At 40.7% G+C, this 16676-nt stretch overlaps 2 protein-coding genes across 5 annotated transcripts in view; both read left to right on the forward strand.

Annotated features, from left to right (window-relative positions):
- pum1 (pumilio RNA-binding family member 1) overlaps positions 1-7021 on the forward strand; it is a 29421-nt gene extending 22400 nt beyond the window's left edge. For all 4 annotated transcript variants that reach the window (XM_028461030.1, XM_028461032.1, XM_028461033.1 and 1 more), the window contains exons 17-23: positions 807-936; positions 1064-1198; positions 1774-1911; positions 2494-2619; positions 2810-2931; positions 3517-3709; positions 5318-7021. In XM_028461030.1, coding sequence (XP_028316831.1) covers positions 807-936; positions 1064-1198; positions 1774-1911; positions 2494-2619; positions 2810-2931; positions 3517-3709; positions 5318-5449 — 976 coding nt within the window. In that variant the 3' untranslated portion in view covers positions 5450-7021. The remainder of the gene's footprint in view (positions 1-806; positions 937-1063; positions 1199-1773; positions 1912-2493; positions 2620-2809; positions 2932-3516; positions 3710-5317) is intronic.
- Positions 7022-12656: 5635 nt separating this feature from the next.
- Positions 12657-16676, forward strand: part of sdc3 (syndecan 3) — a 47412-nt gene continuing 43392 nt past the window's right edge. The window contains exon 1 of the mRNA XM_028461445.1: positions 12657-13110. Coding sequence (XP_028317246.1) covers positions 13057-13110 — 54 coding nt within the window. The 5' untranslated portion in view covers positions 12657-13056. The remainder of the gene's footprint in view (positions 13111-16676) is intronic.

Here is a 16676-nt window from a genome sequence, read left to right on the forward strand (position 1 = left end):
TATCCTGTAGGCCAGTCTCAAGAAGACTTTGAGACAATATTTAGGTGATGCAGATCTGATTCCAAAAGTACATCAAGGACAATTTGAGTCATAATGGAATTAATTTAATGCATGTGCTTTGATTAGTATGTGCCATCAAGTAGTTGTTACAGACCACAGTAACACTTTACGTGGAGTTTTATACATAAGGCTGACATTACAATGTCATTATTATGACATGAAACTTGTCATTAGCATGTGTAAGGTGTCATTAAGTGTCGTTAGTTACCCTAACCCCACTTAGATCCCTCCACCTCACCCATAAAATGCCAACATAGCTCCAAAAGTGTCATAATTTAGCAAACAGCACTTAATGACAGCCTTCATGACACATTATTCATGCTAATGACAGCATAAATCTAATGTCTTATGTATAAAACTTGAAGGTCAGTAGAGTCCTTGCTTTATTTCACATCCATCCTCTATTAATTCCCTCTTCACACTAACAACTCCTCACTGCTGTTCGTCCTTTTGACTCTTCTCCTCGTGTTGGTTATAAACATTAAATTCTGCTTTATACTTCCTCTACTTCCAATTTATTCTTTGTATTTGAGTTTCCCAGGTGAACAATATAGGATCGGGTCGTTGGTCTCACCAATTTTTACTGCTCTTCCTCCCCCTGGTTTTGTTTATTTTTTGGCTTTAATGTAGTGCATATTTTGTCACTCTAAGTGGATCTTTAGAAAGACTAGGCTTTTCTTTGCACAACATAAATAGTCATTCATGGAACTTCATTAATTTAAAGTATGTGTATCTGTCTGTTGAAGGTTTATCCAGCTAAAACTGGAACGAGCGAGTCCAGCTGAGCGCCAGCTAGTCTTCAGTGAGATATTACAGGCAGCCTATCAGCTCATGGTGGACGTATTTGGGAATTATGTCATCCAGAAGTTCTTTGAGGTATGTTGGCCTTGCTGGTCTTTATCACTAAGGGGATTTTTTTTCTCAAATGATAATGGAGCTTATTTATGTGGAAAATGCATTGCAATGTATCAGTATTAAGGTGTATTGTTCTGGCTTCTCTCAGTTTGGCAGCCTGGACCAGAAGCTGGCTCTGGCGGAGAGGATTCGAGGTCATGTCCTATCTCTGGCGCTGCAGATGTACGGCTGCAGAGTCATTCAGAAAGCTCTGGAGTTCATCCCCTCGGATCAGCAGGTCATTGTAAGTACACGCTAATTTGATTGTGTGAGTCTGGGATTGATGCAACATTCTCCCCATTCCTTCTTAAATGACATTAAGTGTTTCTAAGTCTTCATGAACTCTCAAGGTTTTAGTTGTACAAGTACATGAATGTGTGTTTGAGACGAGTAGTCTCTGTTTCTTTCAAACATGCAAACATTTCATTCACTTCATTGATAAATGTATGTAGCACAATTCAGCACTAAATATTTATCACTGACTTCATGCACCACCATCGACACAGAACAATGCTGATGATCCTTTGGTTTAAATGCAAATGATTAACTGCAGCCATTAGAAACTATGTTAATGAACATTTATAATTAACTCCACAGTAAGTTCCGTGTGGCAAAAAGTCATCAGTTCTTGTGTAATGGATGACAGCAGATGTCTGGTGATTTTGTTTAGCTGCGAGCCACAGGAAAAAATAAGTTTCCAAAACCGCCTCGTGGCAATTTTTCATTCTCTGCAAACAATCACAAGTGCCTCCACAATTTCAGACCTGCTCTGTTTCCCTCTCCCACCCAATCTCCGTCTGTTCCCCATGATCCCTGCAGAGTGAGATGGTGCGGGAGCTGGACGGCCATGTGCTCAAGTGTGTGAAGGACCAGAACGGAAACCACGTGGTTCAGAAGTGCATTGAATGTGTCCAGCCTCACGCGCTGCACTTCATCATTGACGCCTTCAAGGGACAGGTGGGTCCCCGCTGCACTCCTTCCATAAATATTTACACGTTCAATCTCGGCAGTGCTTGACACACGCACACACACACACACACACACACACACACAGTTGCTGCCTCAAGATACTTGGCATACTGTCACCGCCAGTGCTCAGACAAACACTCAGTCTTTTTTCGGGGACAAGGTACGTTTCTTTGACCACAGAGACTTTGCCCTACAGACAACACCATTCTACTGCCTACAATCTAAATGTTAGCATGAAGTATTAAAGGCTTTGTCATCTCAGCACCCAAGGAAAGTTTCAGTTGACAGACTTGATTCAGGACTAAGGGTGTAGAAGGACTTACTGATGTGCGGCTCTTTAATGTGTTTACTTGTTGTGCAGCAGCACATTTTCCACTCGGTGACTCAGATTTGTTTGTTCAGCTAAAAGCATGTCAGGAATCTGCTTTAACCTTCCCTGTGGGATTCTGAAATTATTCCTCCTATAATTTAAGGTCATAAATCCACCTTCCCTCTTCTACTACAGACATTTAACATTTTAAGCCGAGTGCTGTATACATTTCCAAGCTTTTATTTGTGTGTATCTCGCAGGTCTTTGCCCTCTCCACCCACCCTTACGGCTGCAGAGTCATCCAACGCATCCTTGAACACTGCTTACCGGAACAGACACTGCCCATACTTGAGGAGCTCCACCAGCACACGGAACAACTCGTGCAGGTGATGCACAGACGCAAACAAACTCTCAGTTTAGCTTCTCATCATAATAACGCCTCGAGTTGGCTTCAGTGGAACTCCTCCAGAGCCTGGAGATATTTTTTGAAGCCGCCTGTGTTTGAAACGACGTCAGAGGCACCAGCTGTCCTCCTCACATTTGAGTCAATGTGTCTCTGTGGTTTGGTTTATTTAGGACCAGTATGGCAACTACGTGATCCAGCACGTTTTGGAGCATGGCCGAGCTGAAGATAAAAGTAAGATCGTGGCAGAGATCAGAGGCAACGTACTGGGCCTCAGCCAGCACAAGTTTGCCAGGTAACACTTCACATGTGATTGTGGACAGGTTTAAAGTTTAAGACTATTTGTTTCTATTCTTAACATCTTTAGTATTGCCTAAATATATATATATATATATATTTCTCTCTTTTGGAAATGTAGGTTTCTTGCTTTAAAATTCTCAAAGCAAAAAATTTAAGTGATGTTTAGATGGAGATTAGGGCTTGAACATTTTTGGTGATTAGCTAATTCTTAGTACTGTGCCAAATGACAGAATTTTTTATTTTATTGTAGCAGTTATTGATAATTTTTAGTTTGATTACTGTAAAAACTTACAGCATATATTATGCTGTTTGTTTTTTTTGTTTGGGATACACTATCAGTTAATGGTTCGGACACACCTTTCCATATATTTGAAAATGAAAAGCATACGTCTCCGTACTCTTAAAAAGACACAAAACAAAAACTGTTTTTCTTTTGAACATAAGCGATAAGGACAGTTTGTTCTTTTGTGCCTTGTGTGCAATGTATTGTGTAAAGTCTTGTGGTTTCTTGTTGAAAAGTATCTTCTTGTCGCACAGTGAAGTGTGAACTAACCCCTGCTCTCCCCTCGTCTCGTCTCAGTAACGTGGTGGAGAAATGTGTGACCCATGCGTCACGGGCAGAGCGAGCTGTGCTTATAGATGAAGTGTGCAGCCTGACTGAGGGCCCCCACAGTGCCTTATACACCATGATGAAGGACCAGTATGCCAACTATGTGGTGCAGAAGATGATCGACGTGGCTGAGCCCACACAGCGCAAAATCGTAATGCATAAGGTGGGTGGAGCTTCTATGTGTTTGAGTTTTAGATGAATTTCATGCACTCATAATCTGTCAAAATGTTTTACTGGGAAATGTCTTCACACCAGAATGCTGCTGATCAGCTCTAGAAACTTGATTCATTCTTTGTGACCCAATAACCAAATGGTACCACAGTTGTTAGGGACCAGTGCTTTAAAGCTCCTCCACACTTTGTCTGTGAACCTCAACTTTACAGAACTCCACCTGCATTTAAATTACTTCTATCATTCAAAGAGGCTTGCATTGAGTTGGGGTTCGAACTGCACATAACAAACTGTTAATCTAGCAATTAAATATTTATGTGCACTCATATTTTTCTAAAGTTTGTCATTACAGCATTCTGAGGCACTCATTAAAGCTGCTGGAGATGATCATTTTTAATCAGATAAAGACATAGTGTAGGCCTCATAGATCAATAAATAATATATAAATAATCATTTGCTTGAGAGAAAAAAAAGATGTACTGTATGTTTTGCCTGTTTCATTGTGTGACATGAAGTCCCTTAAACAGATGCATGGAAGTGTTTTTAGTGAATTCTTTGTCCCCAAAATCTCTGCCAAAATAACTTCCCAACACATTTCTGGTGTTTTCATGAACTGGAAATTGTGGCAAAACAATGGTGGATGTTTATTTTGGGGTCTACACGGAAATATCTGAATCCAGCTCAAATTGAATGTCTCGTGGAGTGAGGTGATATAACGGAATCAAACTAGAGCAAAAATAGTGTCAAGTGAATTCCTGTCCTCCAAAGAAACACAATAAATCACAGCAGGAAAAAGGAAACCCTCTACTGGACTCCACATCCCACAATGCATTGCGTAAAACTTCTGAAAATGTCAGTAAAAGTGTTTATGGTGGTGATGAAAACAAAGTTAATTTCCAGAGGCAATTTCGACCTTTTCCATTTTTTTTTGGAACAAATGATCTTTCATTTATAGAACTGTGACGCCTATACTGTGGATTTAGCTGATAATAAATATAAATATACATATTATATTATATTCAGCTTAAAGACCAGCTAGCAGCACCAACCAAACCCAAATGTTCAACATGGGTTTAGTGAAAGTGATTTCACAGGTGTCACTGTAGGTTGTTTCAGTTTTCTAACTGCAAATACAAAAAAAATTAGATTTTGTGTGAAACATCACAATGTCTGGTTGTGTTAAAGATCACATTTTTTACCCACCACTTTCAGTTGATTGTAATTATAGTGACATAGTTCATTCCAATTAATTTGTTGTTGCTAAAAACACCTGCTCAGTCACAGCAGAGCACTGCTTGTTTATGTCGGCTTCATTTAAAAAAAAAAAAACACGCGTTCACATTTCTAAACCTCTCAGTGTGACAGTGAGTCGATTTGTTTGTATTGATCAGTTTCTAAATGCACTTGGCATCAAATAACCGGCGCGTGTAACGGGAGCCGCGCTCATTCGCCTGCACATGAGTTTAATTGTTACCTAGCAACCAGGCTAGGCCTCAACTGTACATTTAGATACGGCGCTAGTGCTGAACGACGGTAAAGCGATGTGTGTGCGAGTGTGTTTCACCAACAGAGATGTGTGTGTTTTTTGTGTCCCACACAGATCCGGCCTCACATTTCCACCCTGAGGAAGTACACGTACGGAAAACACATCCTGGCCAAGCTGGAGAAGTACTACATGAAGAACGGGGTTGACCTGGGTCCTCTCTGTGGTCCTCCTAATGGCATCATGTAGACTTCCCCCGGCGGCCTCACCTAATGAGCTGACCCCCTCCTCACCTCCCTGCCCCGCCCCTTAGTCTGGATCATGTTCTTTATCCCAGCATCCAAACCCTTCCCACTAAGGATGCGGAGTACCCTTGGACCAGTGTTACCATGACAACCTTCCGGGAGGAGCCTTAGATATTTCTTTTTGTCACCCCCCCCCCCCCAACACACATTGAGCCCCAGCCTGTAAAAACTAGGGGACGGAGGAAAGGAGGGCACAGGGTGGAGAGATGGAGAGAGAGTTGACACATGATCCACTCATCACTTCACTCCCCCTCTTTTCTTTCTTTTTTGTGTTGGTTCCCCTTTCAGTTCCTCTTCCCATTGTGTCTGAGAAAAATCCATTCACTTTTTGCTAGTGCTGCACACACAACTGCCCCCTCCTCCATCCCAGCTATTTACCACTATGCGATGGAATAAATATTTAAATTGTCTGACATCAGAAAAAAACATTGTGGAACTCTCACACACACACACACACACACACACACACACACACCATCGGCTAACCAGCGGACAGATCATTTAGCATGGGAGATTTGTCTTCTGGTCTTGCTTCTATAAATATAACGTGTATACTTGGTGTAGACCTTTGCATATATATATAAATATATATATAAAACTTTGTAGTTTTTCTGGTTTTTGATGTTGAATCTGTATCTATAATGTATCCTAGTAGTGACCACATTCTTCTGACTGTATAATTGTACATTTGTAAACCCTTGTAATGTAAAAGTGCTTTACCACCCTTTTTGGTATGAGAAGAAAAAAAAGACAAAAAAAAAAAAATCTCTCTTAAAAAAAAAAAAGAAGAAAAAAAAACCTGTGCATTTCAGTGTATATTCTCACCTCCTTGGTTGTGACATATGAGTTGTTGTATATTGTAAATTGTAATATCAAATTTTTTTTGTTTTGAAAAGCCCTTTCTATACAGCGTAGTACTTGTACAAAGATTGGCCACGCTTGGTTTTATTATCTTTATCTCGTCACTGCTTAACTTAAGTCGTCAATATCCCACTGACTCCCGATTGGACATGTTCTGTTCTGTTAGACTTGGTCGTGTCTTCTAGGTTTTGTTGAAGGTTTTACTTTTTGTTGGATTTTTTTGTTTTTTAATATTTTTTATAGGAAGGCTTTACCCAATGAAATCAGTCATGTGTCTGAGGTCTGCTGTTTAAGGAGGGAAGAAAGGAAGACCCTCCTCTACCCATGACTGTTTTCAGGGGTAAAACCAATGGATTGTACAAAGGAGATTCTTGTGTTTTCTGGCATTTCTCTAGTGCTGTAAGTGCTGTATCATACTGTTCATGTCCTTATGGGTGAGAGAGGCCGCCCGCCTCAGCGCGGTGTACATTTGGAGCAAGCCTTGTGTATATTTACTACGAGCACACCTGTAACCATATGTGTATAGTTAACAGAACCTGTGTATGCTTATTGCCTGGGCAACTATTTTTTGTAACTCCTGTTGTAGATTGTCTCTAAACAATTGTGTGATCTTTATTTTGAAACCAAACTGAACAAAAAAACTTTGAAAATTGAACTGCGTGTTGTGTATTCTTGGCCTCAAACTGCTTTTTACTTTTCTTTTTATTGGTTGTTATCCATTTTTTTTCTTCTGTCACAGAATTTTGGCGCGTTTCAGCTCCTTCAGCTTTAGACTGATTTTAACAATTAAGATATCAAAACGTGTGAACAGCTACATGCGCACCTTTGCTCTCCTAAGACGGTAGCAACCGATCACTTGAGAAATCCTATTACAACAGTGACAATAAGGGTGCTTTCACACACATAGTACCATGTGAACAGTATGAGGAAGAGAGACAAGTAAAAATAAATGAATGACGTGAGAGTAATACGGAAGGGAGTGTGGAAATGTGTGTCTTTGTGTGCTGACAAAGCGCTTCTGAAAATGGATGGATGGATATTTGTGTGTGTGCTGCCTGCTGGAGCACTGGGTTATGAGCTTGTGCGTGCCGGTCGCTGTGACGACAGTGTGTGTGATTGCTGTGTGTTGCTGCTGAGCTGTCACTGAATGGAGTTGCTCCGTTCCTCAGACATTGGTCTTCTCTGCCTTTTTTTTTTTTTTGCTGGTTCTGCCATGATATATGTTTGAGAAAAGTGAATTTGTAGACAACCGTGTGCAGCCACGGGGCTGATCATGATCTAGCATCAGTTTGTATTGGGCTGCCGTAAAGCAGTACGTTTTGCCACCGGGTTGGAGGCAGGGAAAGTACGGTTTTCTGGCCAGGGAGAGATGAAATACCCCCCAATCACCCCATAAACACTTGTATTACCCTCACAGGGACTATGAGAAGGATTTATTAAGGTGAAATAGTACTTAGTTCTGCTTTAAGCTTTAACGCCTTCAACTTTGAACTTAAGCTTATAAAATATTCAGCTATCTGTTGTTTTTCAACTTTTCTCTGTCTTCAATGTTTTTTTACCTACAGCTCTTCAACTACAGTCAGTTTTTAGCTCATTTGTAGAGTAAATGGCTAATTAAGTTAGAGTAAAGCAAGTCCAATTTTTACCTTAAAACGTTTGCGAACAAAATGCTATTGCAGCGCTAATGCTAGGTTAATGCTATTGCTAGGCTAATGCAAGCAAATATTAATGTAAGCCAGTGCTAGCTATTGTTAATCCTATAGCTAGCAAATGTTAATGATCGACTAATATTAATGCTAATGCTAGGAAATGACTCTGGGTTAATACAAATGTTAGCTAATGCTAGCAAATGTTAGTTAACTCGTGCTAGCTATGTTAATGCCATAGCTAACAAATGTTAATGATCGGAATAGGTTAATATTAATGCTAAATCTCGCAAATGTTAATACTAATGCTAATGTTAACAATAGGTTAAGACTGATGCAAGGTTCAATGACACCCGCCAGCATCTGCATCCGCACTTGCATTTTCTTCAGGAATTGCAAATATACCAGTTTGTGCAGTGGTTGATGTCATTCATCTGAATGAAGGAGTTTGTCTATTTACAGTATGTGGCTGATTAATGAGGCAAACACCCTGTCATAACATTACACTGACTGACAAATACCAGTATTAATGGCAGCTCATTAATGAAGTACAGGGATATTATTCTGACCCCCTGGTGTGATTAGTCACACTATGATTACATTTAGAGGACCCCTAATAAAAGTCCTTTAATTTAACTTCACTGAATAAAAAAGGTTGTGAGGTTTATGTAAGTCATTGGTCTCTTGGTGTGCAGTTAACTACTGTATTTAATAGGCAAGAGATAAATGAGATCAAGAAAAGTGACTACAGTTTATCCCAGGCATGGGCAACTGGCGGTGCAGGGGCCGCTTGTGGCCCTCGGTCTAATTTGGTGAGGCCCCCAAAAATTGTATTTCAAGAAGTTGGAAGGAATATAAAGCCCAGTGTCATGTACTGAGTTTGTAACTCTAACCTATTCCAATAAACAAATAAAACATGTCCGTTCACTTTGAAATTTTTTTTTTTTTTTTAGCAATATTTCATTTTATGAGCATATGCAATCTCAGTACGATGTAATCCCAGTATGCCACACCGGCATAATACACAAAATAACTCCCAAAACACAGAAATCGACAGTGAAGTACACAAAAAATTCGAAAAAATACACAAAATGACAAGAAAGACACAGCAACCACATAAATGACTACAAAAACACAGAAAAAACACATTACAGAATAGCTCCAAAAACACACAAATTGCACAAAATGACAGAAAAATACACAAAATTACAAGAACACAAAAAGTAACAAACACGATGACTAAAAATTGACAAAACCACAAAGACAAAAAAGACAAAACCCTTGTTTTCTTACCCTGCATTAATGCTCACATCGATCATTATTCTACATGCTGACATCAATGTTGGTAACGTGGCCCTCAGATCAGATACAATCACAATTTAGTATTCCCCCACTGTGATAGTTGCCCATCCCTGGTTGATCAGATTGCATTGTAGCATCTCTGTGCTCCAGTTTCAGTAAATCTGAGTCTGTTCTTACATGTTCAGCCTTGGCATGGAGCCAGTTGAGTCCCAATAATAACAAGGGCTTCAAAACCAGTCTGGTTAGGTAGCAGTCATGGTAACGCAGAGAAATCAGAATGTCCACAAATAAAGCTGTGCTGTCTACTCTGCCAGGATAGGCTAGTGAACACCGTACTAAGATGGTAAACCATGCTGAAGTATCTCAAAGCTGCACCGATGAATCGCATAATATCAATATGGACCAAAATTCACATCTCAAAATGGTGACATATGATATGAATCTTCATATTTTTAAATCAAAGTCAAAAAATGAAAACAATTGTAGGTTACATTTGCTGATGAAAAATGCCACACAGGCACATTTATTAACAAACATCTGCACAATATGTGCCACTTTTGCCATTTTCTCCTATAAGGGACAGCACGTGTGAGTGAGTGTGATGTGGCTTGTTTCGAGGTAGGTCTCCTAAAACTAGTGACTCCAAATAATAGTATTTTAATACAAAATAAGCTATAAAAATGAATATATATATATATATTGATATATGCGCGTTTGTAATTTTCTATATCGCCAAAATAGAAAACTCGATATGCAGTATCTTAAATCTCGATATCTTGCCCAGGCCTAATACCATCTGAAACATATAAACTTTAATACATAAAAGTAGACAAGGCAAAGTATGAGAACTATTGTGTTTCAAATGGAAAGCTCTTTCCAATGTGTGTGAATGTGTCATGTATAAAGTGCTGGTTTTCATGCTCCTATCTGTCTGTGTTAGTGTTATATGTGCTTTGTTGCAAGATGTATAAGATACTTTATTATTTCTATACCAGCACACAACTTCTGCACACACACACACTCACACTGAAGTTCGTTTTTTGAAGAATGCCACTGATGAGTCGTTATCAGCTCTAGTGACCATGACTGATGAATCCCAGTTGGTCAAATGCAGGATGAGAGAATGTAAAGGCTGTGAAAGGCTCTGATTATCCTTGGGGGGGGAAAAAAACAAGTTTTTTGGTGGTGACTATTCTCTTTAACACAGAGAGAGAAGGAGAGGTGGCAGCCATGACCTTATTTGCATCTTTGTGAAGAGACCAGTCTGACTTGGACCAGGACCATTTCCTGAATGGTAAAAAAAAAACAACTTGTTTTTAAAAGGATGTAACCAGGGGAATGTATAGCGGACCTATGTGAAGGCTCATTACACTTGAACTGCACAGTGCTTAGAATGAATTGTTAAGCACAGACAGGTTTGTAAAGTGAAGGAGAACTATTGCATGTTCGCTAAACAGCAGCTTGGAGACATTTTCATGGAACGGCTCGATCTCTGTTCGCTCTTTGTCGATGATGAGGGTAGGATCTACCCTCACCTGTGGTCATGAGCTTTAGGTCATGACTAAATGAATGAAAATGGAATGGAAAGAACTGGACGAAGTAGCCAGGGAGAGGGAAATCTGGGCCTCCCTACCAAGGATGCTGCCCCCCGGTAGAGGATGGAGTTCTCCGACAAAAGCTACACAAACATGCAGAAACACTCTGAAGAGCGTTAAACATGACTGGCACAGAGAGGGAATTGCTGGCAAAACTTCCTGTCCAGGACTTCAGGGACCCTGTGGAGCACCATCAGCTCCCGGACCAAAAACTGTCCAACTGGCACAGATCAGCAAAGTCTTGATGGTGTTTGAGAAGAAAACATTGGCATAGAATTTATGGCACGACTTTGGATGAAATCATCATCAATCATGTTCTCCATATACTCTCCTACAATTAAAAAAGAAACATATTTTTGGTGAATTGGAGTCTGACCCCAAAAAGAAAGATTACCACGATTTAATCAAACCAGCACTCATTTGTGTTTGAGCTAACTCAACTAAATATTAGGGCTTGGACGATTTACGAAGTTCACAAGACGCGACAATAAATTGTGTTGACGATAACGTTAAGATATTTTTGGAAAGGGACAAAAAGACAAAATAATACATTTTGAAAAAAATAAATAAATAAAATTATGCCTTTATTTTAACTCAGGGCATTACATAACATAACATCTGGGTAGAACCTTTTAAAGTAAAGTGAATATAAAATCGAGATGAAACAATAACATAAACAAGACCATTTTTTTTTTCCTATTTAGAGTAAAAAAAAACTGAGACTGACAGTTCACCGAAGATATTTCTATCTTTGCATTAACTTCAATCTCAAAGAGTCAACACGGCCAAGATTTAAGACAAACGTGTTCTTTTTCAATAATATCATGGCAACATTTTTTGCAGTAATAGACCATAATGATTATATTGTCATTATACACATGCAACGTACAACTAAATCAAAAGACAACTCTCGTGGCGCAAGATACAAATAAGAATTGGTGGCGAAGGTGGGATAAGGAATTAGGCTTGTAATTGGAGGGTCTCCGGTTCCAATCCAACTTGGTTCATCACTGTGGGATGTTGAGCAAGTCCCTTAACTCCAACTGCTCATGTTGTACGTCACTTTGGATAAAAGCGTCTGCTAAATGAAACTGTAGTCGTGTGTACAAAGGGAGCCACTACGACAATAAACAAACAGTGAGAACAACAAAACGTCAATATCGTGAAACTATTGACGATATATCGTGTGAAGTTTTGATACGGCGATATCTTGTTTGCACGATATATTGTCCTACTCTTACTATTATTCTTAGTAAGAGTTGGATAGTAAAAATAAAAAAGTAAATAAATGTAAAAAAGTAAATAAAAATAGTCCAGGGTGTACAGCTGCCTAATGCCAAGGGAGATAGGAACCAGCAGATCCCCCAACCCTGAAAGAAGGAGCAGGCAAGTCAGAAAATGGATGGATGGGTAAAAAAATAGTAAGGGTGGGACAACAAAAATAAAAAAGCAAATAAAAGAAAAAGTACTTTTTTTTTTTTTAACCACCTCTGGAAGAAGGAATCCAGACTCCCAACTCTGATTAATAACCTGTGTGTGTGTGTGTGTGTGTGTGTGTTATTTATTGGTCGCTCTTTGGCTGCGGGTGTCGAACCGAGCTGCAGGGGGCATCCTCGGCTTTACGCACGGAGATCCCCCCCCCCACCACCCCCCCCACCTTCTTCCTCCAAAATCTACACACACACACACACACCAACGTACACACGCACGCACGCAGATATTTTCACGCGCACTCCTCCCTCCTCCTCCTGCCAAACTCCCAGACCAGGCAGCGTCACCATACGGAACATCCTGCCCTCATCAGAAGAGGAGGAAGAGTCTCACAGTCTCACAGGGAGAGAGAGAGAGACGGGGTCTGCTCTCCCGGTAGTAAACTATCACGTTTCCAGAGCTAACACTGGAGAGCCTGGCAGAGGTAAGCAGTTAAGGCCTGCTGGTAATCCGCCTGCTGCTCCGGTGACCGGGACAGACCGCTGCAAGCGGCGTGCGTAAAGCCTGGGATTTACTCCCGTGGAGGAACGGATGGTCGTGCAGTGAAGTTGCTCACACCTCTGCTCTGAGACACCGACGGCATCCCTTTCGTCCTCCCCTGAAACCCCGAAGGCAGCGGCGGCACCGGGACGCTGCTCCGTGTCCGCGCACCGAGCATGAAGCTGCCTTGGCTGCTGGCGCTCAGCGCGCTGCTGGTTCACTCCGCCACGGTGAGTCTCCCCTCTTTGTTCACCGGGCAGCCAGGTGCTTTAGTGCGTGTAGTGCACGCTTATTAACACCGACTGTCGGCGATCGGTTGGAAAATCCTACACTCGACCTACATATCAGCCCCCATTGGTCGTACACGAATAACGTGCACCCCACCCCCTCTTTTTACGCACACACACACATCAGCCTTTGTGTCTCAGAGTGGGGATTTATAATGGCCTGACTCCCCCTGACTCTCTCTGTGTGTGTGTGTGCGTGTGTGTGTGTATAATTAGCGGGTTATCTCTAATTGGGCTTGATGAGGGGGTTTCGTGCAGCGGCTCGTTACGCAGTGTTTGTGCCACCAGTTTCACATCCTGCTGGTAATGTGGGGGCTCCTCCAGTCTGACTGCGGCTTTAACGACTTTATCACCGGCTAGTCTTACTGTGTGTGTGTGTGTGTGGTGCTGATTGGACGTCAGACCTCCAACCTGTGAGGTGCGCGTTCCTTTGGTCACCAAATCAAGACCGAGCTCATTGTCCCGTCAGGATCCGATTAGGAAGAGGGCACCCTGTGTGCGCGTGTCCGCTGAAATAAAAGTGGGTGGGGTGACGTGGAAGTTAACGGCGATGCGGTGAGTCTGGTGTTGAATGATGATGTCATCGGGAATCGCGCGGCACGGTACCTGATTAGGAATGCGTGCTGCTCTCTTCCTCCTCCTCCTCCTCCTCTTCCACTTCCTCCTCCACGGCGGGCTTCACGCGCCCCCCGTAACACGCCCACGCTTTCCGATGAATCCAGATTTATCCTATAAAGGAGGTGGAGGAAGAGGAGGCGCTGCATCATTGAGAGAAAAGGAAGCTCCAAAAATAATCCTGAATGCTGATGCGCTTCACGTCCCCACTGAGTGTCCATGATCAGACCTCCAGAGTCCATGGATTTGTGCCTTTGTTCACTTACATGCAATAGTTATTAGTGCTGGTGAAGCTTTTACTGTCCCACACTGTACACAGAGGTGTAAAGAGTACTGATATGTAAAAGTACTGTCACTTGATTTGATTAAAATTGTACTCAATATCAAGTACAAGTAAGTCATACATAAAATACTCAAGTACAAGTAAAAAGTAGCTTAATTAAATAGTTATTAGTTATTTTTAAACCCCTATATGTTTATGTTAGGTAATAAATCTTCTCACGGTTCCCTTGCATACAGTCAACATCTCATCTCCCAACTTGAAATGTACAATTCTTTTCAGAATAAAATACCACCAATGAATTAAATTGAAAATAATAATAATAATAAAAAAAATCCCAGGCTGTAAGTGTGGCTACATTTATCAACTCTAAAACTGAGAAAATAACCAGCACTCAATTTTGATTTGGTGCGGTGAACTACGTTTACTCTAATTGGTCGGCTATGATGTGATGCATTTGATTGTAGTTTCACAATGTTCGTTGATCTATTTTAAACAAAAAATCAAAAAAATAATAATCCTAACTTACTCAGTAACGGTTAGGTGTATACATGTAACAAATGACTTTACTTCTTTTAAAATGTAATTAAGTACAAGTAAAATCACTGATTCATAAATATACAAGTACCCATAAAAACAGATCATTTACAGTATTGTGAGTTCTTGTGACCCATTAGTTTCACCTCTGTACAAATACAAACCTGCACAAGCTCTGACTCACACATCTGTTGTTGTTTGTGCGTTTTAACCTGTCCACGCTTTACAAACACTCCTATTTGCATCGCCACATCTAGAGGTTTCTATTCAGCTTGTGTTTGACATGAGGTCACGTTCATGACGTGTTCTTTGCTCTCCAAGCGCTAGAAAATCAACTTTCCACTATTTCAATTCTCAGGATCTCCCCATACAATATACGGAAGAGGATTAGGGCCAATTTTGATGCAGAAAATAATTTTGGGCAAATGAATAAAGTCAAGATGTCAAGATTAAAGTTGAAAAGACAAAATTAAAGTCAACATTTCAGAAATAAACTCAAAATACAGCATTGTAATCTACAGAAGCTGATGAGGGCCAATTTGTTATGACAACAAACAGCAGATTGTGGCCATTCACAAAATGCCGTATATCGATGAATGCATTAAACTATTGTTCACAGTTGGGTTTGATAACAAAGAGATTCTTTCTCCTTTAGCTCATAAACACAGTGTTGTGATGTCTTTATGGATATTGAAGAGATATTGCTAAAAATGTAATCTGTTCAGAAGGAAAACCTAGTCAAGTTTGGTAGAGGTGGAGCATTTAGTCCGTCTGGCTATTGAGGAGTTACGGAAACAGATGAGGACCGGTTCTGATGACTTGTCGTATATGGTGAATTGGCCCTAGTCTGCCTCCGTAGATTTGACTTTATTACGATGTTGTATTTTTGAGTTTATTTTCAAAATTTCAATTTTAATCTCGTCTTTCCGACTTTAATCTTGACATTATATTTCAATTTATTCTTGAAATTTCAACATTTCGACTTTATTCTTGATTTTTCCAAAATCATTTGGCCCTAATCTGCTTCCGTAAAAACATCTAACAGCAGTCATTAAAGGAACATATTTTCGACTGGAGAATTTGGTTTTAGGCTGTGAAGATGAAAGAGTTCTGACTATGACTGTGTGCTGGTCTTCACCCACAGGTCAGGATGTATTCTGAGGTAACTGGTGCTTCTTGTCCATTTCTATTCTCAGGCTCATTAATGTTCAGATCAGTCCTAATCCAGTTAATCTGAAAAGCAGTTTGTATTGATTGCTTTTATCTATCGTGTTCAACCAGAAGATTACGTCAGTGCATTGATCTCAGTCGGTAATTCTTTCATTAAGGACAGTTGAGTTTGTCCGAGGATGGATGGATGGATGGATGGATGGAGATGGGTTTCTTTGCATTGACTAAAGTTTCTATGTAACCCGTGTGCATCATGGCACCATAATTATGTGCGTTGAAGATCAAAGGACATATTATTCATGCGATACAATGGTCTGATGTTCGATGTTTCCCATTACATCCAAACTAAAGTTCTCCCTTTGATTTTTAATGGTTTAAATTACAGCAAATTTGAAAATTACCCTGAAAGCAGAACCACATTCATCACTGATTATAGGATTTTAGACTTGGAACTTTTTTTCACCACATTCTCAAATGGTCAGATCATGCAAACCAATTGGCAGACGGCGAACCTGGAGGTTTCTGTGGCCCCTCGAAGTCTGAGGCCTCAGGGGCCTCTGCATGCCTCGACCGGCCTGATTCAGCCTGGGTTTCATCGCTGTGCTCGGACACTGTTTGTATTGTCAACATGTTAAGGCTCCAGTTTGTTCTGCTGGGATGCTGCATTGGTTTTGACAGGGGGTTTTCAACACTACACACACACACACACACACACACGCACAGATTGCTACTAGGTCAGTGCACGCCAATCTCTGCCAAAGGTCCTTGGCTTCAAGATGATCTAATCTGTTTTAAGTGTACAGATGGAGACAGGTGTGACACACACACACAGAAAAGTTACAGTTTTTGGAGCACACAGATGCAGGTGTTGCCTGGATTAGTTACACACACACACGCATCAACAACA

Source organism: Gouania willdenowi, chromosome 11 (assembly GCF_900634775.1).
Source record: "Gouania willdenowi chromosome 11, fGouWil2.1, whole genome shotgun sequence".
Classification (NCBI taxonomy): domain Eukaryota; kingdom Metazoa; phylum Chordata; class Actinopteri; order Blenniiformes; family Gobiesocidae; genus Gouania; species Gouania willdenowi.